Source organism: Terrapene carolina, unplaced genomic scaffold, assembly GCF_002925995.2.
Source record: "Terrapene carolina triunguis isolate 2854851 unplaced genomic scaffold, T_m_triunguis-2.0 Scaffold633, whole genome shotgun sequence".
NCBI lineage: Eukaryota > Metazoa > Chordata > Testudines > Emydidae > Terrapene > Terrapene triunguis.
The window spans coordinates 2,964,862-2,992,271 of NW_020664984.1; the positions used below are offsets into that span (position 1 = coordinate 2,964,862).

The 27,410-nt window shown below is 50.5% G+C and overlaps 1 protein-coding gene across 1 annotated transcript in view; it reads right to left on the bottom strand.

Annotated features, from left to right (window-relative positions):
• Positions 1–27,410, bottom strand: part of DYSF (dysferlin) — a 270,372-nt gene that overhangs the window by 205,269 nt on the left and 37,693 nt on the right. Inside the window, exon 4 of the mRNA XM_029913433.1 lies at positions 11,831–11,936. Within this exon, the coding sequence (XP_029769293.1) occupies positions 11,831–11,936 (106 nt within the window). The remainder of the gene's footprint in view (positions 1–11,830; positions 11,937–27,410) is intronic.

Genomic DNA, 27,410 nt, shown 5'->3' on the forward strand with positions numbered 1-27,410 from the left:
CATACCTCAGCAACTCAAACCAATGCCCAGATTGACTTGCAACCTGACAGAACATTGAATCTGCACTTGGAGAGCCAGTGGGGCAAGTGTGGGGAGGAGTCGGTCTGTTTTTCAGAATTAAAACAAGCCTGAATCCCTGTTTTACATGCAAATCGCAATGCACTGTCCGTGCCTTCAAGGCAGATCAAATAGATACCCAGACAGCTGCATCCCTGCTTCTCCTGGAAATGGAATCCATCGGGGGGAGGGGGGAAGGTGGTTGCCCCATCTGTACGAATAGCAGATTGCAACACCCTAAAATCTGGTGTATGCTAGATGGAGGATTTTATGTCAGTAACAATTCGTCCCCAAGATGAAACCTTAACAGCCAAAAAGAGAGTCACATCCTCTCTACTGGCCATCTGCAAATGCACTAACAAACTGCGCCTGGGAAACAGGAACGTCTACTGTAAATCCTCAGCTGTTGACACATTTTCTTCAACTGGGACCTTATCAGATATAACAAGGTGAGCAAGGCTAGAGACTTCCATGGACAAGAACAGGGAGCCCCAGGGCAAAGGTATCCGGCATTCAGTAGATGGCGCTCTTCTTACTGCTTCATTCTGGGCCGATGGCCCAGCGTGGCAGAGCTGCTCAAAAAGAAGAGACAAATGTGATTTTCATTTTAATTTGAAAAATGTTGGCCAGCTATAGGGGGAAAATGTCCGAAAAAATTCCACCCGTTTTTTCCTCGATTTTTTCAACTTTTGAAATGTGGTTGAAATTTTAACATTTGAAAACATTTAACGAGCTCCAGGACTGGAAAGTGCCGTGATGCTGGAAGTGCCATGCTGGGGAGAAAGAGTAGACGCAAAAACAGGATGGTGCAAAGTAAGGAAAGGGATTAATTTTATGCTTTAGCCCAACACAAGTGACTGGGCTCAATGCAGGGGTCACTGGGTGACACTCTCTGGCCTGTGCCAGACAGGACGTCAAACCACATGATCTAATGGTCCCTTCTGGCCTTAAACTCTAGGAATTTACAAACTACCTTCTCTCCCACACACTGGTTTTCCCGCTGCTGTTCCTCCTGCCAACTCAGCAGGCAAGTGACAATTATTCTGTGCACCCACAACATGCCGAATTGGCACAACTGAACTGCTTTACCACCTTTACCCATTTTCTCACCCACTTACACCGGCTGTGAAAGTTATTATACAGCACCATTCAGAAGTGCCAATCCCAAATGTTCAAGTCAGGTCCCGAAAAGCATGAGACTGGTTTAAAAACCTTGAGATTTTCATAAAAAATCATCTTTGTATTTTCCTGTTGGTCTTTGAACCTTTAGCAGGGCCTGCTTTCAGTCTTTTCTCTGCAACCACAAGGGCTATCCGCTCACTACTTTTTAAAAGAATAAAAGCGGAGATTTTCACCTAATCACAGGAGCAGGAGCGCTCAGAAAGCACCAGATACCGTGAGACTCACAACAGTTTCACAGAGAGTTGGCAACACCGACTTCACACCACTGCAGAATTTGACCTCCCGCTTTGGAACTTGATCCTCAATCATGAAGAGCGTGTCGGTTTGTTTCGACTTTAACTGCAGGCTGCTTCCAGAGGAGAGGATCTAACAGGCGAACCAAAGGGACCGAGGGATGACGTGAACTCACGCGTGTGGGGAAGCTTGCACAAGCTCAAATGAGCGGTTACTGATCAATGGGACAGTGCCACAGATGTGCCTGGCGCTGGGCAGTTCAGACACAGATGGAGTCTCTACCTCTGAGAGCCTGGCAGTCCAAGCTTTCGTTCAACGGAAGAATGAAGTGCAAGCGGAGCCCGTCGCAAGGCAGCGTGGTTCAGTGAAATTCCCGTTAAAGAGGCATTGCCTGGCAGCAGGGCCGGCTCCAGCTTTTTTGCCGCCCCAAGCGGCGAAGAAAAAAAAAAAGGAAAACCCAATTGAGCTGCCGCCGAAAAAGAAGGGGAGCGAAGGACCCGCCGCCGGAGACCCGGATGTGCCGCCCCGATACCGGATGAGTGCCACCCCTTTCTATTGGCCGCCCCAGGCACCTGCTTCCTTCGCTGGTGCCTGGAGCCGGCCCTGCCTGGCAGGTGGGTAGAGATTGGAGGAGTGAGCACTTTAGCATGCCCAAGCAATGCTGACCTTGCCCACCCAAAGGCTTAGCCATAGGTCAACAGGTTCAGGGCATCATCTAAAAGGGCCCTCATCAGAGATCCAGTGATGATTTTTTCTAGAGCAATTACACAGTGGCGGTGTGGAAAGGGGACTGGAATCACAAGCAGGTGCACGCACACCCCACCCATTCCATGCCCGGATGTTTAATCCGTCTACTGAATTGTCCAGGGCAGCCCAGAGGGGGGGCAAGTGGGGCAATTTGCCCCGGGTCCCGCAAGGACCCCCATGAGAGTTTTTCGGGGCCCGTGGAGCGGGATCCTTCACTCGCTCTGGGGGCCCCAGAAAACTCTCACGGGGCCCGGGCCCCCGGAGCTTCTTCCGCTCCCGGTCTTCGGCGGCAATTTGGCAGTGGGGGGTCCTTCCGCTCCGGGACCCGCCGCCGAAGTGCCCTGAAGACCCGCGGCGGGGGGTCCTTCCATCCCAGGACCCGCTGCCGAAGTGCCGGGTCTTCAGCAGCAATTCAGCAGCGGGGATCCCCCGCCGCCGAAGACCCCAGGTCCCTTGAATCCTCTGAGCAGCCCTGGAATTGTTCACCAACCCTGCCAGTCCGGCCTCTGCTGTCCTCCTCCCACTGTGCAGTATTTTATCTCCCACTGAGATCAGTTCAGGTGAATGACGGGTTGACTGCAGAACTTCCCGAGGGCCCCACCACCAGTGCCCTTTTGCCAGTCTTGAAAACCAGTGACACCAAAGCTAACTCTCGGAGCCAGACTGTGCGTCAGCCGCTGGGGTGTCTCCTACACCCTATTCCATAGCCCCAGGGGTGGCAGCCCAAGGGTTCTCAAGCTGGGATTCGGGACCCTTCCCCCTCTTAGGGGTCACAAAGAGCTGTCAGGGACTCACAACTAGAGCTGCTCAGGAAATCGGTGACAAAAGCTCTTTTCAGCAGAAAACGCAGCTCCATCAAATCCAAAACGTCTCGTGGGAACGGGCCGTTTCGATGAGTTTCTTCCTACTCAGAAACATTGTGGAAAATATTGGGAATTTGTCAAAATGGTTCAAGATTTTGAAAATGAAAAACGGCGGGTTTTTGTTTAAAAAGTCTTTTTGCTTTGAAATTTAAGCTAGTTATAGCAAAAAAAAAAAAATTAAATGGCCAATATTTAAATAAAACATTTTGATTGATTCAAACTGATTTTTTTTATTATTGTTATTCTCATTTAATTTTTTATTTGTAGTTTGCCAAGGTTTTCAGGATTTCAACTTTTCACCCCAATTCGGGCGGGAAATGTTTTCAGTATCTCGAAAAATGTCGTGGGACAGGAAATCCATTAACCAGCCGGCTTTCCTCGCTCTCCTCTGCCCCGGGTAAGTGATGGGGGTATAGGCTAGATGGGAGGAGAATTTCTAGGTGAAAGGGGGCCCTGGTGTGGAATAGCTTGAGAACGGCAGCTAACCCAGTGTTGAAAAATCTCATGAGATTTAAGATAATGTCATGATTTTTGATTACTTGGGTTTGCAGTGTTGCCTCTCATTTTGGGTGCCTTTGGTTTTAGTTGCCCAACCGCAGACACGTAGGCCTGATTTTCAGGGCTGTTGTCCAGCCACAGCTCTAATGATTTTTTATTATTTGTCCCCTTGTGCTAGGCACTGTACAAGCACAAAAGACATCACACTGGGCACTCTTGTTCAGCTGATTATCCACCACAACCCAAATCTTTTTCAGAGTTCCTGCTTCCCAGGATAGAGCCCCCAATCCTGTAAGTGAGGCCTACATCCTTTGTTCCCAGATGTAGACATTTACATTAAAACCCATGTTGTTTGCTTGCGCCCGGTTTACCAAGTGATCCAGATCCCATGAACTAGTGACCAGTCCTCTTCATTATTTACCACTCCCCCACTTTTTGTGTCATCTGCAAACTTGATCAGTGATGACGTTATGTTTTCTTCCAGGTCATTGATAACAATATTATAAACGTTTAATCATAGAACCATTTAACGTAAACATTTTATAGCATAAGGCCAACAACCGCCCCCAGTAGAAACGGACCCACGCGATGACGACCTCACTGGAAACACGCCCGCTCATTTGCCGTTACCTTTTGGACCTATCAATTAGCCAGTTCTTAATCCATTTAATGTGTGCCATGTTCATTTGATCTCATTCTAGTACTTTAATCGAAATGTCCTGCGGTACCAAGTCAAATGCCTTACCGAAGTCTAAGTCTGTTATGTCAACCCTATTACTTTTATCAACCAAAACTTGTCATCTCATCCAAAAAGGGTATGAAGTGAGTTTGACAGGATCCATTTTCCATAAACCCATGTTGATTGGCATTAATTATATGACCCTCCTTTAGTTATTTATTAATCGAGTCCAATATCAGCCACTCCGTTATCTTGTCCGGGATTGATGTCAGGCTGACAGGCCTATAATTACCCAGTCATCCCATTTGCCCTTTTAAAAAATTGGAACAAAATTAGCTTTCTTCCGGTCTTCTGGAATTTCACCAGAGCTCCAACATTTATTGAACATCAACATTACTGGTCCAGCCAGCTCTTCAGCCAGCTCTTTTAACACTCTTGGATCCAAGTCATCTGGACCCGCGCATTTAAAGATGCCTAACTTTAATAGTTTCTGTTTAACATACTCCAGAGATACAGTGGAATATAAGGAGTGTTATCATCCCCACAGGATTAGACTATATCATCTGTTTTTTTCCCCAAACACAGAAAAGAAATATTTATTGAATACTTCTGCCTTCTCAGCATTATTATTGATAATTCATTTCCACCAGGAATGGACCAATACCATGGTCAGGATTCTTTTTGTTCCCAATATTTTTTTAAACACCTTCTTATTGTCCTTAACTCTGCTGGCCCCATGGAGTTCTCCTTGTGTCCCTTGGCTTCCCTTTTCAATTTTCTACAATTCCTCTTCTCAACTTGCTAGCCCACAGCTGCCCCTTTGAGAAGTTAGAGGTGTAGATGGACCCCAGTGGACTAAGTAGGAAACCATAAACATTCACAATAACCCACGTGCTACAAAAGAGTCAGCTGGGTTGCTGGTTGCAATGAGCCCTGGGAGCCATTTGGAAAAGATACACCACAGTGGGAGTGACTGTATTGCTGCTGGCAAGCTCATGCCACCGGCCATAAAACTAAACCGGGATCAGAGAGGCAGCCAGCATTAGCTTCTAGTCTCCCTCCCCCCACAATTATTTTAAGCATCAGTGTCTTTCCATGAAGGCTTCCTTCAGTCCCAGCCCACCGTCATCAGCTCAGCATCCCACTGACTCATTCAGGTCACACACTACCACAGAGGAAAACAGAACCAGCACCACTGCGATCCAGCTTCCTGCTCTCAATCCCACAAAGAGCAGAACACCTCCTGGAGCGGCCTGACCACTGCCCAAAGCCAGAAGGGGTGACAGTCCTGCCACCTGAATGGACCGGACAGAGGGTGGGAAATAGGACACTCAGCCACAGAGAAATTCAGTGACTGTCTGTCACAAGGAGTTTGGGACAGAGCCAGGCATTGAATCCACATCTCCTGAGTCCCCCACCCATGGCTTAACCCCAGACCATCCTTCCTCTCAATGCCCTGTTAGCGCTTCTGTGTCTCTAGCTTCTCCATCACTGGGGTCTTTACAGCAAGACAGGCTGTCGCTGTCTCTGTCTCAAACACATGCTCTAGATCAACCACAAATGATGAGCGTCATCCAGGATTGGCTGGCTGAGGTTCTCTGGCCTGTGTCCCGCAGGAGGTCAGACGAGATGGTCACAGTGGCCCCTTCTGGTCTTCCAAACCTTGCCCGCAGATGTTACATTTCCTAAAGACACGGGGCCCATGACGCACTGTGGCTAAGACATGCCTTTCAGGAAACAGGACTGCTAGCTAATTGGCACCGACTCCATTTAAAGCCCTACACAATCGAAGACTAATCACACTGCAAGAGCCCTGTCTTCTCTCCCCTCAGATCTTTTTATTAAAGACCGCCCTGTTCAGGAAAAGGATGGTCCAGTGATTAGGGCATTGAATCATAGAAGATCAGGGTTGGAAGGGACCTCAGGAGGTCATCTAGTCTAACCCCCTGCTCAAAGCAGGACCAACCCCAACTAAATCATCCCAGCCAGGGCTTTGTCAAGCCTGACCTTAAAAACCTCTAAGGAAGGAGATTCCCCCACTCCCTAGGGAACCCAGTCCAGTGCTTCACCACCCTCCTAGTGAAAAGGTTTTTCCTAATATCCAACCTAAACCTGCCCCACTGCAACTTGAGACCATTTCTCCTTGTTCTGTCATCCACCACCACTGAGAACAGCCAAGCTCCATCCTCTTTGGAACCCCCCCCCTCAGGTAGTTGAAAGCAGCTATCAAATCCCCCCTCATTCTTCTCTTCTGCAGACTAAATAACCCCAGTTCCCTCAGCCTCTCCTCATAAGTCATGTGCTCCAGCCCCCCAATCATTTTTGTTGCCCTCCGCTGGACTCTCTCCAATTTGGCCACATCCTTCTTGCAGTGTGGGGCTTAGCCCATGGAAGACCCCTGCTCTTCCTGTGTGACCTGAGCCTCAGTTTTCCATCTGTAAAATGGGGATAATAATGCAGGGATGTTGTGGGGCTCAATACGTTAAAGACTGTGAAACGCTTTGAGATCCAGTGATGAACACATAGGCATTATTGTTCTACCTCTACCCTGGCCTCTCCCGTTGTGGCCTAAGCACTGCAGAACTCGCCAGCCCTGTTTTAGCAGGTCTCCCACTGGGCACGTTGGCAGCGCCACAGGCAAAGGCGCTGCTGGGCTCCATGTCTGAAGAACTGTGCAGCAGCTACCAGGAAGGAAGGAAGCTCATTCAAAGCATTCGCTGATCGTCTGGCCGATGCACAATGCATTTAGGAAGAGAAATGGACTGACTTGAGTGTCCTTACTGCCAGGACTCTCCTCCAGCTGGGGTAAAATTAGAGCACCAAAACATGCTTCCAAAACTAGGGAGGCCAGGTGCAATTTGTCATCCTGGGGTATCTGCTGCCAGGACTTCTGGGGCTACGGAGGGGAGAGGAGAACGCTTCTAGACCGAGAACTGCTGTTTATAGGAACACTTCGCTATTTACGGGCCATCTGTGAACTGAGTTCCCCAAACAGGAGGTGAGAAAAGCACCGGTTGGGAATGGAAGGAAGCCAGTAGCCGAGCAAAAGAGGAACAATCAGAGCTGCGCGGGAACTGCTGTAAGAAGAAGTTAAATTCTTGCCATCAAAGTGCCCTAGGAGAGATATTTTCACAAATCCCGGGGGGGGGAGGTGCATGATGTACTTCTCTGTTTAATGCTAATGCAATAGCTTCCGTGTGAACAGATGACCAGGAGGGGAGAAGGAAAATGGGCTTCCTTACGATGGCTAAAGAAGGGTTGAAACCAGTGTTCCCTCGCATTTTTCCCACCCATGTGAGGAATGAATTTTGTTATGTGCACAACATGGAGGTGGTGTGTGGCACATCACCTCCATATTGGTGCATATAACAAAATTCATGTGGTGGGGGTGGGGATGAGGGGTTGGGAGTGTGGGGGGGGCTCAGGGCTGGGGCCGAGGGTTGGGGTGCAGGGGGTGAGGGCTCTGGCTGGGGGTGCGGGCTCCGGGGTGGGACTGCGGATGAGGGGTTTGGTGTGCAGGAGGGTGCTCCGGGGCTACGGCGGGGAGAGAGGACTCCCCCCAGCTTTCTCTCCCCGCACCAGCTCCGGGGCAGCAGGATAGGCACCCCTCCCCCAGCCCCAGGTCCAGTCCAGGGCTGGATCCGGGCTGGGGGAGGGCCACCTCGGCTGTACCTGGGTCCGGGCCTGGCCATGCCGCCCTGACCATGCATGGATCCAGGACAGGCCGCCACAGCAGGTCCGGGCGCCCCGGCCACAGCAGGTCCAAGCCGCAGCAGAGTTGGGGCTGGGGGAGGGGCACCTCGGCCGTAGCAGGTTGGGGGCTGGGCTAGGTTCGGGCCAGGGGAGGGGCGCCCCTCCCCTGGCCGTGTCAGGTCCCCGGGTGGGTTCCCTGAGCACCTGCGTGGCGCTAAATAGGCTGCTGCGCGGCCACGCAGCTTCCAGGGAACTTAGGTTGAAATTCACCTCCTCTGTCTCTGTTTCCCTTGGAGATTCAGTGGAGGACTGGAGAACTAGTGGGACTGTCACTTAACAGAGCTGAAATAAAACAAGGTGACCTTCTGGCCTTGTGCTACAAGGTTCCTGGTAAAAATAGTCTGTAGAGGTGGTGGTCAGATCTGGACTAGACCTAAATAAATGGAGATATACCTATCTCATAGAACTGGAAGGGACCCTGAAAGCTCATTGAGTCCAGCTCCCTGCCTTCACTAGCAGGACCAAGTACTAATTTTCCCCCAGATCCCTAAGTGGCCCCCTGAAGGATTGAACTCACAACCCTGGGTTTAGCAGGCCAATGCTCTAACCACTGAGCTATCCCTCCCCCCAAGTTTGGGTTCCTGGCTGGATCAGGGGTAGGGCTCAGGATCAACAATGTGGGACTCCTAAGAGAAATTGTCCTGAGTTCCCCCACACCAGGGAAGGACCCCTCAGCCTCGCACTGACATCTGTTCTAATCTGTATTTGAACCAGAAAACGGGATTGGAATCTGACCCACGCGGTGGGGTCCGACCTGACCCAACCCCATAAGGAACTGAATCCAAGTTCCATTCCCAGCCCTGTCGGTAACAGCAGTAGGATTTACTAGATGGGCAGTGGCTAGACCAAAGCTGACGAAGAGGAGGTGAAAGGCGTGACAAAAGAGGATGAAGCTTTGCCGGTTGTCGGGTGGGTGAGCCAGCACGGCCTCCTGGGAGAGTCTAGCTTATGGGAAAAGCACTTGCATGGCCGGGTCCCAGCGCTGTCACAGCCCTTGGCAGCTGCATTGGGGATAGGTCTATAAAAAGAGTCCGTCTCGTCCTGCGGACTGCCCAGCCTTCCCGACGTACAGAACACGCTTCCCTGGGAGGGGAACGGAAACGTTTTGTTTAGAAAAGGGCTCGTCTGAACAGGAACAGAACCACGTGGAAAGGCTTAAAACAGACCCAGGAATGTCCCAGTGAACTGGCCCGGGCCAGACCTGAGCCCAGCTTGTCCCAGCCTGCACCTTCTGCAGTCGTTTCACACCAGTGCGTGAGCGGGGTCTGAATGAGCTCTCCCCTAACATCTAGTGCGGAAGAGACTCTCAGGACCAGACCCCATTTTCATGAACTCTGCCTAGGTATTCAGCCGGAGCTGTCAGCCCCCAGCAGTGGGGCTCCCGCTGTGAGCCCCGTGTGGGGCTGACAGCTAACAGGTGATGGTAGTAACGCAGTGTCTACACAGACACCGCATCGGCCTAACTACATCAACCTAAGCACTACGCCTCTCGTGCAGGTGGAGTTATACATTCGGTGCAGTGGGCGAGTTACAGCGACATTTTAGTGTCGACGCTTACAGAGTTAGGGCGATGTAATGTAGCGTACGCCAGGCCGGAGAGAGACGCGCTTGTTATGAGTACCTGCCTAAAAGGCAGAAAAAGGACATTAGCAATGGTAGAGCAGCTGGCTGAAGGAGTGCCGGTCCCCAGTGGAGTCATAACCCTCCCCACTGAAACCCAGGAAACGGTGGTTAGAGTGATTGCTAATAAAACAAGCCGTGATGTTGCTGTGAAACAAGGGCAGAAGACAGCCGACCTGACACCAGCGTGAGACCCCAGTGTGCAGCTGAGGGTCCAGCAATAGATCCCGCAACGTTTGACTTCGGAGATTCGCCGTTGTCCGAGGAGTGGAAGGATCGCCTGAGGAGGAAACTTTGCGAAAGATCCAAGGTGTTCTCATTACGTGCGTGGGACGTGCAAAAGGAGTGGAACGCATCAGACTACAAAAACAATGAGGAGTCCGCTGGCACCTTAAAGACTAACGAATTTATTTGGGCATAAGCGTTCGTGGGTAAAAAACCCGCTTCTTCGGCCCTAAACCCCGTGGCGGAAGCTTTAAGAGCTGGGTTCAGTGGCGAACCTCAAGAGGTGGCGTGGCAGAGGCTGCAGTAGAGAGGCAAGTGGTAACAAAGAAAGCTGTGGCAAGCAGCACAGTGAAGGACAGCCTGGAAGCAGCCATGGGCAACGATTGATTGATTTAGTTGGGAATTGGTCCTGCTTTGAGCAGGGGGTTGGACTAGATGACCTCCTGAGGTCCCTTCCAACCCTGAGATTCTATGATTCTATGAACGATGCAGAGTGAACGGCTGCAGCTGTGAGCAGGATGCAGTGGAGGGAGGGGAGTGGCTTGTTAAAGGAACATTTCTTCGTGGGACTTTCACACTGTAAGGTGAGGAACGGAGGCGAAGGCCACCGCCCAGCATGCTCCAGGAGGGGTGTTTTGCTTACGATCGCACGGTTTTGAATGTGGTTGTGGTGTTTCCCAGACTAATGCTGGGTTCCCTTTTAATAAAAGTTTTCCTTTGTTATACACAGACTCGGTGCTTGCAGGAGGGGAAGTGTTGCCTCTTAGAGGCGCCCAGGGGTGATGTTACATTTCCCCAGATTAGCAGGTGGGGGCTCGAGCTGGCCCTGTTTTATTGTGCCAAGAGGAACGCCTAGACAGCTAACCCAGCTCTTGTTGCTGCAGAGTTCACCTGGCAAAAGGGTTACACTCATGAGCAGGGGGTTGGACTAGATGACCTCCTGAGGTCCCTTCCAACCCTGATATTCTATGATTCGTTTCTCATGGGCATCAGTGATGGCACGAGGTGGCAGGGGATTGGCTCGTCAGGAGTTTGGTAAATCAGGAGCCAGATCCTTATCTCAGCGACACCGGTGTCAATCCACCGACACCAATGGCTCTCCTCTGGATTTATCCTGGGAGAGCCACCCTCCCATTCCTGCCCAGCTGCTAAACCCTGCAGGACTGAAGCCAGCTTAACAGGTTCTCTGCAGTTCCAGGTCCCCCAGAGTCCTCTGTGAACCTCCTATTTACCAGGCCGCCCCTTTGGAGTTCAGCGAACAGGGAGGTTTGGCTAATCCGGGGTCTGCGGTTCACCTGCACTCTGGGGCTTCAGGGATCACATCACAGGTCAGGGAGGAAACCCAGAATCTTGACCGTGGGGTCCTGCCAGGCATTTGGGCCCAGTGCCTGAAATCAGGGGGAGTTTTGCATGTCCCCTCCATAGCTCTGCCCATAGAAGAACTGAAAGCGTCAGGGGAAGGCGCCCCGTAATTCTGCCTTGGCTGTGGAGTTCTGGGAGCGTCCATGCACTGCCAGGCAGCCTCATCTAGCCCAGGGTTTTTTCCAGCTCCTCCTGTGCCTCCAATCAGCACCTCCCCGAGTCCCAACCCCCCACTTTAGCGTAACCCCAAGGCTTGCAGCCTCATTCTGTTCAGACTTCCGTTCAAGGCTGCCTGGGCAACAGGGGAGCAGGTGGAACCGTCCCAGCCTCTGGTCCGGTTTTACCGAGACAGGCATTTTGTCCCAAGGGCTGCCTCCTCCACCAGTTGTGCTGCCCACACGCTTCATTGGGATCTGAACTCCCACCCCCACCAGGGACCGACCCCATGATCTCCCTTGCTCAGCAACATCACGGACTTTCCAAGGCACTGGAGCTACCGATGGGTGGGGAGAGCGTGTGTATCGTATCACTTCCCTCTGGCCACGCCCGACTGTGCTCCCACAAGGAAATATCACCATCCCCAAGACCCCAGACTTGGAGAGGGACTTACCCCAGTGCTCTGCCTCTTGGTGTCCAGCAGGGGGGCGTTAAAGCTGGCAGTCAGGGTGGGAGAGCCCAGGACGTCCTGCAGGGGCACTCGGGCTTCCCCCAAAAACCTATAAAAGAATCAGAGGAACAAAAAGTTAATGGGGGAGGAAGAGAGACATTGAATGCATCGGGTTAAGACTGGGGGTCGCAGGCTTGGCGGGAACTGGATAGCGCCCCACGGAAGCCAACAAGATTAGGTATAAAATACATATGAAATACCCCAGATTTACAAGTTTGGAAACTCCTTGTAGACACAGCCCTGGAGATCACCTCTTTCTCACCTGCTTCTGGGAGGCCGGCCCCTGAGACAGCAAAGCCAGTATCTATATTATACAGAGATCTCAGGGACACCCAAACTTCCGGATAACCATGAGCTCTCCATGGTGAAAGCTGAGCTCCTCGTGGTCCTCCTAAACACCGCTGCTCCTCCAAAGCCTAGGAGCTCTGCAGGGCAGAAAGGCGCAGCGGTCTATAGGTGCAAAGTACGGTACAGTGTAAGCCTAGAACACTTCTGGGCAAAAGAGAGTCAGAGGCATTATCTCATTCCCCTCCCCTGGACAGATGGCCCAATGGTTAGGGTGCTAGTTTAGGGCTCAGAAAACCTGGGTTCAATTCCTTGCTCCCCTATGGCTGACTTATGTCACCTTGGGAGACTCATTTAGCCTCTCTGTGCCTCAGTTTCCCCATCTGGTCAATAGGGATGACAGCACTGCTCTGCCTCACAGGGGTGTGTGAGGATAAATACATTAATGACTGCAAGGTTCATTGGTGATAGGGGCTGTATCATCACCTAAGCTAGACAGATCCCCTCAACAGCCCTGTGAGATAGATCATTGTATAGATGGGGAAACCAAGGCACAGTGAGGGAACGTGGAACATGAACTGGCTATTCCCTGCTCCAGGCTCCCAGCCCTGCATTCAGACCACTAGATACCTGTCTCTCAACGCTATGCTAACAACACAACCCTGTCAGTATATTTCACCCACAGGCGCTAGGGGGAGGACAGGCAAAGACCATGACTTGTAGGGTTTGGCTTGTTTCCTTAACAGCTCAGGGGAGCTAGACTCAGGCTGATGGTCGCCTCCCTGTGGTTAGATAGTCGGCATGGACCGAGCTGCCAGAGTGGGGGTGGAGGAAGACCAGCAGTTTCCTCTATAACGTAAAGAGCTATCAGAGCTCCTGTCCTGGTGCTGCACTGAATACGCCAGAGGAACGGCTGTGGGTGCCATCCTCAGAGGCCACAGCGGGCCGAAGAGGACACCAGAGCTGGGCCTCCCACCAAGACGTCTCCTAGCTGACACACCGGGTAGGTCAAACAAGATGTGCTACCGTCATTTCCGTTTGCTCGGCCCACGGAAAACACTGTGGGGTCTGTTCTGTACCCGAGACGCTAATCCTAGGGGCGCTGAGCATAGCGGTCGCTGGGGGAGCTTGGGGGGAGGCTGTGGTTCTCAACCTGCGGCCCAGGTAACACATTGTGGGCCCCATATGTGGCCCGCAATGATAAACAGGTTGAGAACCACTGCTTTAGATTTAAACATCTAGATTCCCTAGTGCTTAGGGTCAAAGCGCAGGTATCGGTCTGTCTGTTTCAAATGGGAATTCGTCACAGAGCACAGTGGAGCTTTAATATGCAGTAGCCGGATCTGTACGGCAAATAACAGCCCGGCGGGCTGGTGCACTGTAGATTCCCACCCCAATTCACCCAGGACTAACTCGCCATAGAGACAGGCCCTAAGTATTTATAGCACATCCATCTCACTGCACTGGGACACTCTGAACTCAGCCCTTCCAGGTTTCTTGGGAGCTTAAGTTCCATGAAAATGATTGAGTGTGTGAATCTTGTACTAATTCTTAGTATTAGACTGGTGCTGCTTGCGATCCGATTGCAAATCTCGCGGTCGTTGGTGTTTTTCTCAAATCCCAGCTCCTGGAGTCATGGGATCATGCGAGGATCTCAGCTTCCATTAGGGAAAAATGCAAGTTTCTAGCCCAGGTGGTTGCTAACGGCTCAAAAACGAAAAGGCAACTAAAAAGAACCTGACTTTTATTTTTCAGGCTTTTGATTCTTTGGGGCCTGATTTGTGCTTTTTGAAGGCGTGGGGTTAGAAATACTTTTACTTTTGTATATTGGCATTATTGATGGAGCCATGCAAGCTAACACCTGTATTTATTTATATCATGGTTATCTCCAGAAACCCCGTCAAGGAGCAGGGTCCCATATCGTACCAGGCACAAAAACAATAGCCCCTCCCCCAGACAGACCGCAGCAACCCACAGAACTGACAGCAGGAAACAAGCGGACCAGACTGATGACCAAAGCAGGGGTGAAGTGCGAACATGAGGCAACAGAATTGAGCAGAAGGGCAGAAGTCCCAGGTCACCCTCTGGCTACCCTGTGCCAGATGGGTGAGTGATCTGAGGGCATCACAGCACAGGAGAGATTTGGACGAGGGCAAGGTGGCGACATCATGAATATTGAAGGGGGAGTTTTCCCCATGCACGGGGGGGTGGCGTAAGAGAGCCAGGGGTGCTCAAGGGAGAAGTGGACAAAGGAGCAATGGAGGCGCTATTGCTGGCGGCGAGACGGCAGAGCCGATGGGTTGAGAAGCTAATTGGGCAGACAGAGAGGGTGGGCTAAGTGAAGGCAAAGGCAAGGGGCTTGGGTTTCAGGCAGAGGCAAGGGAGCCGGGGGGGGGCGCAAAGACGAGGGTTTATGGGGTCGGAGGAACGAGCCAGGAAGGTTCTGAATGGGCTCGATGGGGCACCATGGCTGGTGGCGAGGCCAGAGAGGAGCAGATTACAGTTGCCAAGGATCAGGAGGTGAGGAAGGCTAAACTGGAGCCCAGGCAGTGTGGACAGAGAGAAGCTAAGAAATACTATGTAGGTACAAACAGCCAGACCTGGACCTAGCCTGCAACACCAGCTGGGAATCCCGCCCCCGGTTTTTAATCTATCCGCATCCCCTTGAACTTGCTCCCCTCCTGGATTTAAATCCTCCCTTACGCCTCTCTCTTTGGGTAACCCCTTCGGCTGCTCTGACCCAAAGCCCTGCCAGATGGGCTAACCCAGCTCTCTGCTTTCCCTTCGCACTCGTGCTGTGGGAAGAAATACGCTGCCCTGGACACTAAAGCAGCGAGATGAGAATTCCTGGAAAAAATGTATCAGTCACCGTGGGGAGACAATGAGGGGAAGCCGGGAAGGGAGGCACCCAGACAAGCCTGTAACATTCGAAGGAGTTAGCATCCTGGCCGGGAGGGGGAAGGCGCCTGGAGCTCACTCAAGCAGCCAGCTGAGGTTTATTATTTCCCCCTATTTTTAAGTTTGCTTGAACACAAATCGCCTGCCAAATCCCCCCACGGAGCCGTTGTTTTTCCACGGCTCCGTTTGCTGCACAAATCCCGCTGCCCCTGGAGGCAGGGCGGCCGCTAGGGACACGATGGGAACCGCGTTTTCTCTCTCCGTGTTTAAACAGTTGGGGCCAGATCCTTGGCTTGGGTCACAATGGAGCAATGTGGATTTACACCAACTGGGAATCTGCCCCATTGACTGCAGTAGAGGGGTGACAATTCTTCACACCAGCTGGAGATCTGGCCCACTGACTCCACTGGAGCGATGGCTTATTCACCCCCGTTGGGGATCTGGCCCTTTATTTCTAAGGGATGGGAAGGGATGACCCCCACACCCGATACGCCCGCTGTTACGTGACAAACTCTGCTCTTTGACACAGGTTCCTCACCACTAAGGGAAACAAGAACTGCAGGGCAGAAAGCCCCTGGGGCAGGGACTGCAGCTTCCTCTCTGCACCAACCGTGGTGGTGCTGCTTGGTTACAAACGCCAGGCCTAAGCAACTAACATTTCACGGATACCTGGATGGCATGTTGCTAAGGAAAACCCAGCGGCTGCAAGCAGTGGTGTTAGTGACCCAGCAGGGGGCGCTCTTCCCTGGGCATCAATACTGACCTCAACCCACCGAGGCTGTACTGCAGAGAGTCAGGTCGGCCCTATGGGGTGCTGTGCTGCAGGGAGTGCTGTCTTTCCAAAAAGATGTAAATACACCTCTACCCTGATATAACGCGACCCGATATAACACGAATTCGGATATAACGCGGTAAGGCAGCGCTTCGGGGGGCGGGGCTGCGCACTCCGGCGGATCAAAGCAAGTTCGATATAACCCGGTTTCACCTATAACGCGGTAAGATTTTTTGGCTCCCGAGGACAGCGTTCTATCGAGGTAGAGGTGTACAAACGTTCAGACCCCTTGCAGTTGCTAACTATCCTATAGCACTTTAACCTTGGCATCATGGTCAAATTCCAACGTGTGTAAGTTACATTCGACCTCCTTCCATTGCCCCAGCACCTTTCACTGGGTATGGCCTTCTCAGCTTAAACAAGATCTATTTGTATTAATCTTTGCAATATTTTCCCCTGGCCATTTAACAGCCAGATGGAAGCTCCAAGCTGGGATCTATTTCCGAACACCAGCAACTTTCTTCCCCAGAACGGCTCCCTGCATTGCTGCTATAAGATGATAGGCTACAGGAACCGACTGGGGGAAAAACTAGCGTAATGATGTGTCCACTGTCACTTGTGCTTTTCTCTAATATATGCCGTTAATACATGCTTCTCGGTAAATTCCAGCCCCTGCCTCTCATGGTCACAGACTAGTGGTGACGCTTTCCCTTGACACTCAGAGAGCCTTCATCAGAACCCCCTGTAGGTACAGCATTTAGGTCTGACAAAAAGAAAGCCACCCTGCCGCTGTAGATCAGGGGTCAGCAACCTTTCAGAAGTGCTGTGCCGAGTCTTCATTTATTCACTCTGATTTAAGGTTTCGCGTTCCAGTCATACATTGTAATGTTTTTAGAAGGTCTCTTTCTATAAGTCTATAATATAACTAAACTATTGTTGTATGTAAAGTAAATAAGGTTTTTTAAATGTTTAAGAAGCTTCATTTCAAATTAAATTAAAATGCAGAGCCCCCCGGACCGGTGGCCAGGACCCGGGCAGTGTGAGTGCCACTGAAAATCAGCTCGCGTGCCGCCTTCGGCACACGTGCCATAGGTTGCCTACCCCTGCTGTAGCTCATTTGCCTTAGAAAACAAATCCACTTTGTATAAAATGTTTGAATAGTCATTGGGCCAGAGAGTGAGAGGATGCCTGGTGCCTAGGAAACCGCAAGTCCAAGTCCCTGTTCCAATGAATATTCATTTATACAAAGTAGAACAGCTTCAATAGGACAGACTGAGAATGCCCCCCCTGAGTCACCCGGTGGTTTGGGCACTCACCAGAAGTGTGGAGACGTAGGTTCAATCCCTCCTCCAGGGTGGGGATTCAAACCTAGATTTCACACATCTTGAGGGAGCACCTGAACCCCTGGGCTAGAAGTTATAAGAGGACAGCCTTTTCTCCCCTTCCAGCTGTGTGAATTCAATCCCTTCAAAATGCCAGGAAACAAAATGTTACGGGTCGAACGACATGTTTTAACCAACCCAACATGGCCTTTTTCAATTTGCTGGAATTTTTCCGATTCAGTTCAGGTCGAACCAAAATGTTTTTTCAATTTTTCAGAACTGCCAGTGATCCAAAAAAAAATGAGCTAATTGCCTAGCTCTGCTAATGACCTCATGAACCACAAGAGCAGTACTTGAGGCTTTCTTCTACAACAACCCCAAAATGCAATTCTCTCGTCAGACATCACTGTATGATTATCAGCTTGGATTACTGTCAACTGAGAGGGTTTCTTGCCATCTTCTGGTTTGGTTTGTGTACGCTCCTTTTCCCAAGATGGAGCACAAGGCTGACAATTTCTGTTGGCAACTAGTGTGTCCAGTTCTGGTGCCCCCAATTCAAGAAGGATGTTGACAAATTGGAGAGGGTTCAGAGAAGAGCCATGAGAATGATGAAAGGATTAGAAAACATCCCTTATAGAGACTGCACTACTTGAGTCAATCTATTTAGCTTCCCAAAAAGAAGGTTAAGGGGTGATTTGATCACGGTCTATAAATAACTACCTGGGGAACAGATATTTAACAATGGGCTCTTCAGCCTAGCAGAGAAAGGTCTGACATGATCCAATGGCTGGAAGTTGAAGCTAGACAAATTCCGACTGGAAATAAGGCGTGCATTTTCAACGAGGAAAGTAATCGACAACTGGAACAATTTACCAAGGGGCGTGGTGGATTCTCCATCAATGACCATTTTTAAATCAAGATGGGATGTTTGTCTAAAAGCTCGGCTCTAGGGATTATTGTGGGGCAGGTCTCTGGCCGGTGTTATACAGGAGGTCAGACTAAGTGATCACAATGGTCCCTTCTGGGCTTGGAATCTGTCAATCTTTGAATATGTAAAAATAGGGAGGGAGAACAGAGCAGTAGTTAAAGTACAATACTGAAGATCAAGAAATCCAAGTTCTATTCCTGGCTCTGACTTCCTGGGCAACCTGGGGAATCACTGTCTCTCTGGGCCTCAGTTTCCCCATTGGGGAAGTGGGGAATATGATGCTGACTCCCCTCCCAGGAGGGTTGTTCATTATGTTTGTAAAGCACCATAAGACTCTTGGTGGGACAACTGCTAGTAGACCTGGACAGTGTTATCTCCCTGCTATTTTTCGAAGAGAAGTTGATTTCAAACATTTCTTGGAGGGATTTACTCAGCAACAGGGAGAATTTAAAATACTGCCACCAGGGCAGTGCAGATTCAGGCTGTGACAGCCCAAGTCAGACTTCAGTAAATAACACGCCTTTGTGCATCGTCCTAGGCCCCCACCACAACGCTCCCACCATCAACCAGAGGCCAAAAATCAACCCTACGTCCCAATCTCCCAGGACAATCTATGGCACTGTCATCATTCAACTCTCAGGGTATCGTAAAAAGCAGCCTTATTACCTTGGAACGCTCGAACGGTTCACTTTCCCAGTGATCACTTACATTCATGGCCAGGAATATATTTGTCTCAGCATGTGGTGGGTCCACCGAGGAAAGGAAGGCCTGGTCAAAACAAATCCCCCAGCGAAGGAATTTGCATGACCTACCCACTTCTGAGACAGCCGGCTGCTTTGTCTACCTGATTCACAGATAGACAGTCCATACCTGGAAGCAGAGAGCGCCCAACCGCCGTCCTGAGCTGTAAACATGCTGAAGCAATAGCTCAGGCTCCGTTCAGTCGAAAACAAGGAAAGTGGGGTATGTAGAAAACCAACCGTTAAGGGACAGAAGACACAGTCACCTTCTGTAAATCCAGAGCAACTCCACCGCCCTGGATGGAGTTAATTCGGATTTACCCTGGGAGAAACAGAACAGAATCCAGCTCCTGCTGTAGGAAGCGAATGAGAAGCAGCAGATCCCAAGCCCCCAAAATCCACAAAGATAAACATTTATTTTTCGGTGCAGGACAAAGTAAAAAGAAAACAAACCACCCAGAGAGCACCAATTCCAAACCCCTAGAGACCCTGCTAGGAAGCATGCACACAGGATTTTACACCTTCACAACCCCAGGCAAATATTAAATTAAAAAGGAGCGCTCAGGCTGTACTTATCCCTAACAGTTGGCATGGAGTAGATTTCGCTTTCCAAATGCAAACGCTCCACGGCCAATGACCCATTTTGAAAATATCAAATCTCTCTGCTACGGCCAGCTAAATCGCTTAGATGGTACTCTCCAAGCCAGAGAGTTTTCTTGGTGTTTTCCGGGTCCACACTCACAGCTTTTGGCAAATCATCAGAGAAACAGCCACTTTACGAGAGAATCGGATACACTGAATTTATGTGCGCACCACTGCAATCCCCTCCCTGTCACATGACCTTCTCCTCCTCCTGCTGCATCTTGTCCCTATCGAGGACGTAAGGCCCAGATCCTCAAAAGGTAGTTTTTCAATCAATGGAAATTAGGAGCCCAAATACATTTGAGGATCTAGGCCCAAGCTCTTTGGGGCAGCGATACCTGCCCAGCTCCCAATACAACAGGGCCTTGGTCCTGACTGGGACCTCTGAGGATGTGTCTACACCGCAAAAAAAAACCACCCACAGCAACAAGTCTCAGAGCCCTGGTCTACACACCCGAGCTCACGGGGCTTGTGCAAGGGGCTAACACCGGCGGGTCCCGCTCATGCCGCTGCTCGGACTCTGAAACCTGCCGAGGATGCTGAAGCTCCAGCCCAACTCGGAACGTCCACAGGGCTATTTTCAGTGTCGTAGCCTGAGCCCAAGTCTGTAGCCCGGGGCTCTGAGACTCGCTGCGACGGGCAGGGGTTGTGCAGTGTAGAGTGTGCCTGGTGTGCTGCTGACAAGCTGCTGGACCAGGGCGGTGGCCATGGCGTGACCTGCATGCTGGCAGGCCGATTCTGAGCAAGCCAAACTGAAAGCTACAACAGCAAAGCATAGTGAGGCACCCCAGGTTGATACAGCCCCTCACTGGTCGGGATTCCGCCCCGGAATATCACAGCAACTCCGTCCTAATGTTTCCTCGTCTTACTCCCCCCCCAGTCTGCTGATCTTTGCTATATCGTTCTCTTGCCAAGCAGCCGACAATCTCAGTCACGGACCTGCAGGCCAAGGGTCTCTGGAAAAACCTAAAGCTAACAATAGTTAGCAGCTTCACAAGCATGCGGCAATCCTCACCATAACCACCCTGAGGCTGGCAAGTGTTACAACAGATGGGGAAGCTGAGGCATGGGTTAGTTAAGTGGCTTGGCCTAGATCGTAGAGTTAGAGCTGAGAGTAGAATCGAGGCATTCCTGGGTCCCAGTCCTGTGCTCGCTCCGCTAAACCAAGCTGCCTTTATTCCAGGCACTACATGCTCTTTGTTGTATCCTGCCAGGACTCCAGAAGGTACATTAGACCAGCGGGTCTCAACCTCTGTCTTTCTGAGCCCTCTCCCCAACCCGCTATAAAAGCTCCATGGCCCAGCTCAGTTGCTCAGGCTCCTGCCCTGGGTGGGGGCTCAGAGCTTCTGCCCCCCCGGGGCACCAAGCAGGGGCGTTGGAACAGTGTGTATAGTAGGGGTGCTGAAAGCCATTGAACCAAACTAAACCCTGGATATAATGGAAACCACTTGAAGCCAGCGGGTGCTCCTGCCCCCCCCCCCAAGATCTCCTAGTCCCAGCACCCCGGCGCCAGGGCTCGGGGCTCCTGCCCCACAGGGCACCAGGGGCTGAAGGCTCCTGCCCCATGGGCGCTGAGGGTTCAGCTTTCTGCCCTGGGCCCCGGCCAATCTAACGCCAGCCCTGCTTGGTGGATCCCCTGAAGCTGGCTCATGGACCTCCAGGGAACCACAGACCCCCAGTTGAGAATGGCTGCATAAGAACATGTCTGAATCCACGTCAGCTGGCCCTTACCCCTTGGGAGCGGGGCTGCTTGTGCAGGACACCAGCTCTGGGGCAGACTTCCTGCGACATCCCTCTCAGGGAGCCCAGAGAGCTGGGTTTTGCTTCTGGCTCAGCAGCGGATGACTTTATGATCTCAGGCAAGTCACTTCCTCACTCTGTGCCTCAGTTTCCCCCCTCAGCAGACTAAAGATCAGGCTGCCCCTTCCTTATGGGAGTTTGGGAACTGCACTCAGGTCCTCTGGCATTAGGCATTAGAGAAAGTCAAGGAATATTGATACATAGATTTCAAGGCCAGAAGGGACCATTATGATGTCTGATCTCCGTGTGACAGAACTGCTCTGTAATAATGTATTAACGCTGTACGGGGCTCTGGTTATTGTGCTTAGTGCAGCGGTTCTCAAACTGTGGGTCAGGACCCCGAAGTGGGTCGGGATCCCATTTTAATGGGGTCACCAGAGCCAGCATTAGACTTGCTGGGACCCAGGGCTGAAGCCCAAGCTCTACCCTCACCTGGGGCAATGGGGCTTGGGCTGCAGCCCCCTCTCCCCCGCTGCAACCCCCTCTCCCCCTCCTCCCCCGGGTAGTGGGGCTCAGGCTCCAATCCCGCACCCCCCCAAGAGGTCATGTAGTAACTTTATTGGCAGAAGGGGGGTCATGGTGAAATAAAGTTTGAGACCCCCTGGTTTAGTGTATGGATACGCTGGTTTAGTTTGAACAGGGGCTGTCAGGAAAAAACAAGCAAGGAGAGAAAAGAAAGGCTCAAATGAGTCACTTCTCAGCAAACTCTTGAGGGTTGTTACGAGACAACACGAGGACAGGAAAAGGCCTGGGAACCCGCAGACCAAAAGACCGGCGGTGGGTTTAAAAAAAAGTGCCCCTCTCTCAAGAGAAGGTGGGATCTGAGGTTGGGGGGAGCCAGACAGACACAGCACCCTACTGGGGGTGCCTGAAGAAACGACGCCTGCCTAGGTTCCCAAGGGGGATGGGAAGTCTTTAGCCATGTGTGTAGACTGATGGTTGCTTTAAAATCCTTTTTCTCTCTAACCATAGAATCATAGAATCTCAGGGTTGGAAGGGACCTCAGGAGGTCATCTAGTCCAACCCCCTGCTCAAAGCAGGACCAATCCCCCACTAAATCAGTTTGAGATTTATGTATTATTTATTTAACGCTTTATTCCTGCTGCGGAATAAATAATGCTTTTGACGTCAGAAGGCTGCCCGCTCTCTGCAGTCACCTCTGCTCACAGCCTCCCGCAGGTGCCCAATTCCAGCCACACCTGCTGCGTAAGCATGGCGGACACACGGGGGCTGTAGCCCACTCTAATTAGGGGAGAGTTTCAGAATTACACCCCAGGAAAGGTAGAGGCCCAAGGCTTGACACCTGCGGGGTTGCTCCCACAGAGGGACAGAAATGCAGCTAGCCCTGTAACCGTGACACTCCTGTATGGCACAGGCCAGAGAATTTCACTTCAATTCCTGCATCAAGCCCATATCTTGTGGTTGAGCTAGAGCTCTAATCATTTGAGCAGAGGGCTGGTGGGGGGCTGAGAAAAATGGCCGGCTCAAGCCCAGCAGTTCCTAGTCAAGAACAATGTCGCTATTCCAGCAGTTTCAAACCATCCTCCACAGGGCCCAGAATGAACCTCCCTAGCCAGATTCCAGCCCCTGGGGATGACGAAGTGCTGTGTTATGGTGCCCTGCAGCCAGACTGCTGCCCGATATTCAGCTGGGCCTTGCTGTCCATGTCAAGGCATTTCCTGTCTCAGAGCACGGCCTTCCCCGCCCCCTTTCCTTTGAACTGGATTAAAGCAGCAGTTCTCAAACTGTGCGTCAGGACCCCCAAAGTGGGTCACGACCCCATTTTAATGGGGTCGCCAGGGCTGGCTTAGACTTGCTGGGGCCTGGGGCTGAAGTCCGAGCCCCACCACCCGGGGCTCAGGTTACAGGCCCCCTGCCTGGGGCTGAAGCCTTTGGGCTGCAGCTCTGGCCTCCCCACCCGGGACCATGGGGCTCAGGCTTCAGCTTTGCCCCCCGTCCCAACCCGGGGCGGCAGGGCTCGGGCGGGCTCGGGCTTCAGGCCCCCCTCCTGGGGTCGGGTTGTAATTTTTGTTGTCAGAAAGGGGTCGCGGTGCAGTGATGTTTGCGAACCCCTGGGTTAAAGCCTGGCTCTGCTCTACAAAGAGAGCCCTGCAGGGACGCAGGTTTATGTCATTCACTGATTATGGATCAAAGGGGCTGAGTTTACAATCAACTCTGCATACTCTGGGATCTAGGGCTAGGACTTTTCAGCTTGGAAAAGAGGAGACTAAGGGGGGACATGATAGAGGTATATAAAATTATGAGTGATGTGGAGAAAGTAGATAAGGAAAAGCTATTTACTTATTCCCATAATACAAGAACTAGGGGTCACCAAATGAAATTAATAGGCAGGAGGTTTAAAACAAATAAAAGGAAGTTCTTCTTCACGCAGCGCACAGTCAACCTGTGGAACTCCTTGCCTGCGGAGGTTGTGAAGGCTAGGAATATAACAGGGTTTAAAAGAGAACTGGATAAATTCATGGAGGTTAAGTCCATTAATGGCTATTAGCCAGGATGGGTAAGGAATGGTGTCCCTAGCCTCTGTTTGTCAGAGGGTGGAGATGGATGGCAGGAGAGAGATCACTTGATCATTACCTGTTCTGTTCACTCCCTCTGGGGCACCTGGCATTGGCCACTGTCGGTAGACAGGACACCGGGTTAGATGGATCTTTGGTCTGACCCAGTATGGCCGTTCTTATGTTCTTATCTGTGAGTGGAGCAGAGTCCTTCATAATGTGAACATCATCACCAGAAATCAATTATACCCTCACTCTCTCTAAAAAACCCCGCAACACCCTCTTGCATTTGCAAGGTCCTTGGAATAGCTTGATTTAAGTTGACTTAGTTGGGGATTGGTCTTGCTTTGAGCAGGGGGTTGGACTAGATGACCTCCTGAGGTCCCTTCCAACCCTGAGATTCTATGATTCTATGATTTAGAAATTGATTCATATTGTTTATATTTAATCATTTTGAATGCGTATTGCATATATGTTTGTTAATGATAAATTAATCTTTCCAAGCTATATGTAATTTATATCAGGGTATGTCTACACTACGGGATTAATCCGAATTTAGATAATTCGAATTTGGGAAACAGGTTGTATAAATTCGATTGTGCGCGGCCACACTAAGCACATTAATTCGGTTTTTAACCACATTAATTCGGTGGTGTGCGGCCACACTACCCCATTAATTTAACCACATTAATTCGGTGGTGTGCGGCCACACTAACCCTAATTCGAATTAACAAAATCGATTTTGGCGCTACTCCGCTCGTCGAGGTGGAGTACAGAAATCGATTTTAAGTGCCCTTTAATTCGAATTACCTGGCTCTGTAGTGTGGACGGGTGAAGGGTTAATTCGGATTAACGCTGCTAAATCCGAATTAAAGTCGTAGTGTAGACCAGGCCTCAGTAAATGCCAGTCAACATCCATTTCACCATACACACACACACACGCGGATGAAAAAGTATTCCCATCGATACTAATCCAAGTGCACAGATCAGCAAAGTAAGAAAAATGCTGCTTGAGAACTTAGAGTTTGATTTAAGGATCTTTACTTTATATATTTTGACATGTGGTGTTGACAATTTGGGTTTTAACAGTGACAAAGCTTCAACTTTTTGAATATCGGCATCTACACTCATTAAATATTGTCCGACCCCCCCAACTGTGAAAATTTAAATAGATAAAAAACTAAAAAAAAAATCTTAAAAATAAACATTGATATTATCCATCAAATTATTTAAAAAAATAAGAATGCAGTTCTGCCAAGCCTAACTAGATAATGAGAGAAGTGGGAGCTGCCCCTTTAAGAAGAGGTCAGGGCAGGGTGAGAGAGTTATTGCAGGGGCTGGAGCCTACAGCGTGTATGCTGCTGTTTCAGGAGGGGGCTGGCTGATAGATGGGCGCCGAGGGGGTCTCTGTCTGCAAGAAGCTCTTAAAGCAAAAGGTTTGAATGCCTATCATAGACAAAGTTTTCTCTGAAATCTGAATCGTGTGCCTGACCTGCTTTCCTTCCCCAGATTTGTGCCCTCTCCCGCCTGGAGCACAGAGGCAGGTCAGCGTCAGTTTTGTCATAACAGCCTTTCACTCCTCAGCAGAAATATTTCTCCTCCCTCCCCCGCTTCTAATAAGTGTTCCTGAAAACAGTTTATTTTTTCTAAAGAAAATAACATTCCCCTGCAGCTTCTGCAACCCAAACTGCAGCATCCCTGCTACAGTGAGGGAACCACCAGGTGAAACTGACATACCCACGAATGTGAAATTGACCAGCTAGATGTTAGTTTTCACCTGTAAAGCCTTAAATTATCAGGGACCTACCTGCCTTTTCCCCTCAATAAAATACTGCCAGTAAAGCCACCTGAGCTGTATTGGTATGAGAGAGGGGGCCCTGGCAAGGTGTTTTCCTTTACAGCCTCTTGGGCCACACTCCATTACATCCTGAAGTTGCTAACATTCAGATCACAGTGCGTGGCCCTTCTTTGCTCTTTGACCCCTACAACGTTGAGAGCAGAGCAAGTGATTGGGGGGCAGAGGGACTCTGCTGGAAATTTTGACCCCAAGCCTGCAGCGACTTACTCATATGCTGAACTTTAAACACATGCTCAAGTGGCTTTATTAAATCGAGGCCTTCGTTACTGTAGTTTATTAAATGTTTCTGTGTCTATATTGCTGGGGGGACCGTGCAAATTGCCGGCGTCTGTCCAGTACACATCCCATAAAATAAGTAGTTTGTCAGAGGCGTCTAGAGTTTGGAATGGATTCTATTTTGTTTACACATTCACAAGTGTCTATTATTCTCCAAACGGAGCAAAACGCAAAAAGCCAGTGTAGCATAAATGATGACACGCAAAACAGGACAGTTAAGGTACCTTTGGTTTTAGGAGAGAAGGTGTTTACTTGTCACACGAACAAGGAAATCTGTGTCCCCACTCACCCCAGCGTATGAATTTTAAGCCCATGCTTTCCTTTTCCGTTGTTCTGTGCTTGCCCAGCAGTTTGAAGAGCTTGGGATTCTTTTTAGTTTAATCATTTTTGCTATTCTTAGATATTCCATTTATAGGAACATGAGAACGGCCAGACTGGCTCAGACCCAAGGTCCATCTAGCCCAGCGTCCTGTCTCTGACAGTGGCCAGCCCCAGCTGTCTATGGCAAACGTTGAACAATCTGCCTATTAGTTCTCATCCTAGCCCCCTCATAGTCAGAGATCGGTAGTTTCGTCTCCCTTCCAAGCTCTGTAAGTATAAAGAGAGCAATGTAGACCTGCTTTTTCTTAAACAACCCTCTACTACTCTTAATCCCAGACAACTAGATGCTGCGTCCTAAAAAAGACAGAGTTAACCTAAAGCTCACCAACCCTGGAGAATGGCTACATTCTGCCCGCAAAACTTCAACCAGGGCACAGGTAACAATCTCTGCATGGATGATCTGCTGGGCTTGAACCAGGTCCTGCAGCCCTGCCACACTGATCTTTAGTGCTTGAGCTAATGAAGTAATTATCAGCCGGTAGCTGCAGTAGGTTATTAACCTACTTTGCCGGTGTATTATGTGTGCAGAGCACAGCATAGCCCCGAGAAAGCAGGAATATCTGCTCACTGGCTGCATTCTGAAGCAGTCTGGTTGGGTTTTTTTAAACCCCCAAAGAGACTTAGGAGCATGTTTTCAAATCATTGCATGGATGGGGGAGGGTGAGTCAGATGGGCCCGTTCTTATCTCCAGGGGCACAGTGGATGGTATTTTCAGAGACGGGTGCACACCCAGCCACGAAGCTAGAATCAGTGACTCAGGGCTGATCTACACCGTGGGTCGGTACAGCCTTACGTACATCCATGCTCAGTTTTGAGCCTTGCTGACAAAACCCTCAAAATTCTACTAGTTCCCTGAGCAACATACGTCCTCTCCCCATACAGTTCTACTGGGGTTATGCCTGTGTGGACACAGACGATCGCTGTTCCGGTGTAAGCCATCCTCTAGCAACACATAGAGGAAGCCACATCACACTCTGCAAGCGTGCTATAACCCTAATTGCCAGAAGATACAAGCAACAGGAAAACTGTAGTCTGGGCTGCTGCTTCAGTCCTGTAATGACTGGCCATGGAGCATTCTCTCCAGGGCAAGCCGTCCATGGCCCTA